The sequence below is a fragment of the Limulus polyphemus genome, unplaced genomic scaffold (assembly GCF_000517525.1).
Source record: "Limulus polyphemus unplaced genomic scaffold, Limulus_polyphemus-2.1.2 Scaffold134, whole genome shotgun sequence".
NCBI lineage: Eukaryota > Metazoa > Arthropoda > Merostomata > Xiphosura > Limulidae > Limulus > Limulus polyphemus.
The window spans coordinates 1-2,475 of NW_013665744.1; the positions used below are offsets into that span (position 1 = coordinate 1).

The 2,475-nt window shown below is 33.1% G+C and overlaps 1 protein-coding gene across 2 annotated transcripts in view; it reads left to right on the forward strand.

Moving 5' to 3' along the window:
* The first annotated feature begins 2,091 nt into the window (after positions 1–2,091).
* The window catches only part of LOC106473748 (ADAMTS-like protein 1), a 38,759-nt gene continuing 38,375 nt past the window's right edge, over positions 2,092–2,475 (forward strand). For both annotated transcript variants that reach the window (XM_022403178.1, XM_022403183.1), the window contains exon 1: positions 2,092–2,217. In XM_022403178.1, coding sequence (XP_022258886.1) covers positions 2,096–2,217 — 122 coding nt within the window. In that variant the 5' untranslated portion in view covers positions 2,092–2,095. The remainder of the gene's footprint in view (positions 2,218–2,475) is intronic.

Below are 2,475 nucleotides of genomic sequence, written 5' to 3' on the forward strand. Positions count from 1 at the left end.
GTACATCCTATATTATTACAATAACTCCGTATAGTACACCCTATATTATTACAATAGCTCCGTATGGTACATCCTATATTATTACAATAGCTCCGTATGGTACATCCTATATTATTACAATAGCTCCGTATAGTACATCCTATATTATTACAATAACTCCGTATAGTACACCCTATATTATTACAATAGCTCCGTATGGTACATCCTATATTATTACAATAGCTCCGTATTGTACATCCTATATTATACAAGATCTCCGTATAGTACATCCTATATTATAACAATAGCTCCGTATGGTACATTCTATATTATTACAATAGCTCCGTATGGTACATCCTATATTATTACAATAGCTCCGTATAGTACATCCTATATTATTACAATAACTCCGTATAGTACACCCTTTATTATTACACTGTCGAAGCAATAGTGTTCCTCGAAAAGTAAAAGCTGTAATGTTCATACGAATGGTTAATTACATACTTGAAAACCGTGGCTATAACATTGTCTTCTACAACGTAATGTTCTCTTTGGTACTAGTGGAAATATTAAATACAAGAGTTAAAGCATATTGTTTTCCATATCATTTTCCTTCAAATAGCCCCCCAGTGGTATAGCGGTATGTCTACAGACTTACAACGCTAGAATCCGGGTTTCGATACCCGTGGTGGGCAGAGCACAGATAGCCCTTGTGTAGCTTTGTGCTTAATTACAAACAAACAAACCTTCAAATATAAATAAAAAGAATGTCTTGAAACAGAGTTGTTTTTCATAAGGTTTGATAATAATGGTCTAATTCAATACAACTTAAAGTATTTTATTTTTATTGACAACTATTCTTTGCCGTGCTGAAGCGTTAGTAAATTTATATTGTTTGAAGAAATACCGACAACGAAACGATGTCTTCCGTCCCAGAAACATGCTGCTGACTAGGTTCATGTTTAATTTTCAAAAAATGAACACAAAGAAACCGTAAATTTATAACGGATGCTGCATCTGTATTTATGAACTTCCGGATAATTTCAGTTTAATCAGTTGTAAGACTTGCATTTCTTAAAACAATTTATATAGATATTTTGGAAATTGCATGTTGTGTAATTATAGGTAAAATAGAATGCAAGAACTCGACTGTCTCTGTTTTAAAATGTGAGATCCAAACCAGAATCGTTTTGTTGGATTTGTTTAAGCACAAATATGCGCAATGGGATATCTACGAGAGGATCGACACCCGAATTTTAGCGTTATAAGCCTCCAAACCTACTGAACGTGATTATGAGTTTTAAAAAAATGAAAAATCATTATAAGTGTCCAAATTGGAGATGAAAACATTTACTATATCATAACAAACAAAATATTTTGATAAACATTTCTAATCCTACAATACGTGATGTGTACATCATAGCAAATCACACACCTTCTTCATGGCATCCGATATTTCTTCTTTAGTCTAGATAACTCACTAGATTGTCATCAACATAACTCAGACTCTTGAATCACAAATATATTCGTCATGCTGGATTCGCGGTATATATGTCAGCATAAAACAACCTTTCGATAAAACAATCTATCTTCCTTAAAATCACTACGCTTTCGTCAGCATTAACTAAATTACAGAAATAATCCATTTTCTTTTCCACGTTTCTCTTCGTTTTTTGTTTTTTTTAATGCTGACAGAGCATTTGTTGTCATTGCATTTTGGAAACTCAGAAACATGATGACATTTAAATCCTTGTGGTAAGCTTTATTATTTTTCTATATTCCTAAGTGTTGTTTAAACCAAAATAAACATAAAATTCTTCCTATCCATTATGATGTATTCACCAAATGTATCGAAAAACTGCAAATTCGCGCTCCCGTTTTATTAATTAAAGCTGGTTAAAACATATTTTGGAGCCAGCAAGTAATTAGAGAAAGGCATCATAACTTTAGTGATGGTAAGTTTTTAATTCGTTTCGAAAAGAGTAATTCCTTTAGATAATGTAGGTTGGTAGTTTCAACAACTGACGGACTTTGTTCTCCATGAAACTTGCAGAACGTCTTAGAAAAAGCTGAAGTATATTTCCAAAGTACTTTCCTTGTTTTTTTAGGGTACCAAATGTCCAGGCCCATTTGTCGTAACCAGGCCACAGGAAGAGAAGTCAGCGAAGGTTTGTGTGATCCTACCATTAGACCACGTCCTCAAATTAGAATGTGCAACAATCACCAATGCCCTGCAGTGTGAGTAGTTCACTATTTGGCAGATATTTCAGAGCTTGAGCATTTTATGTTTCTGAAAACTGGTAATTAACGCATAACGCAATAGTGTTATTGAAGACAACAGGGTTCTTCCCACGAGTAATAATTAACTAAACCACTCGTGACCCACTATTCAGAGGTTATAAAAAATTCAAGCTAATTTCAATATTGCACCAAAATTAAGGTTTATTTTGAGATAATCTAATTAAATATTTCAATCCATTCGTGTTATTCATAATT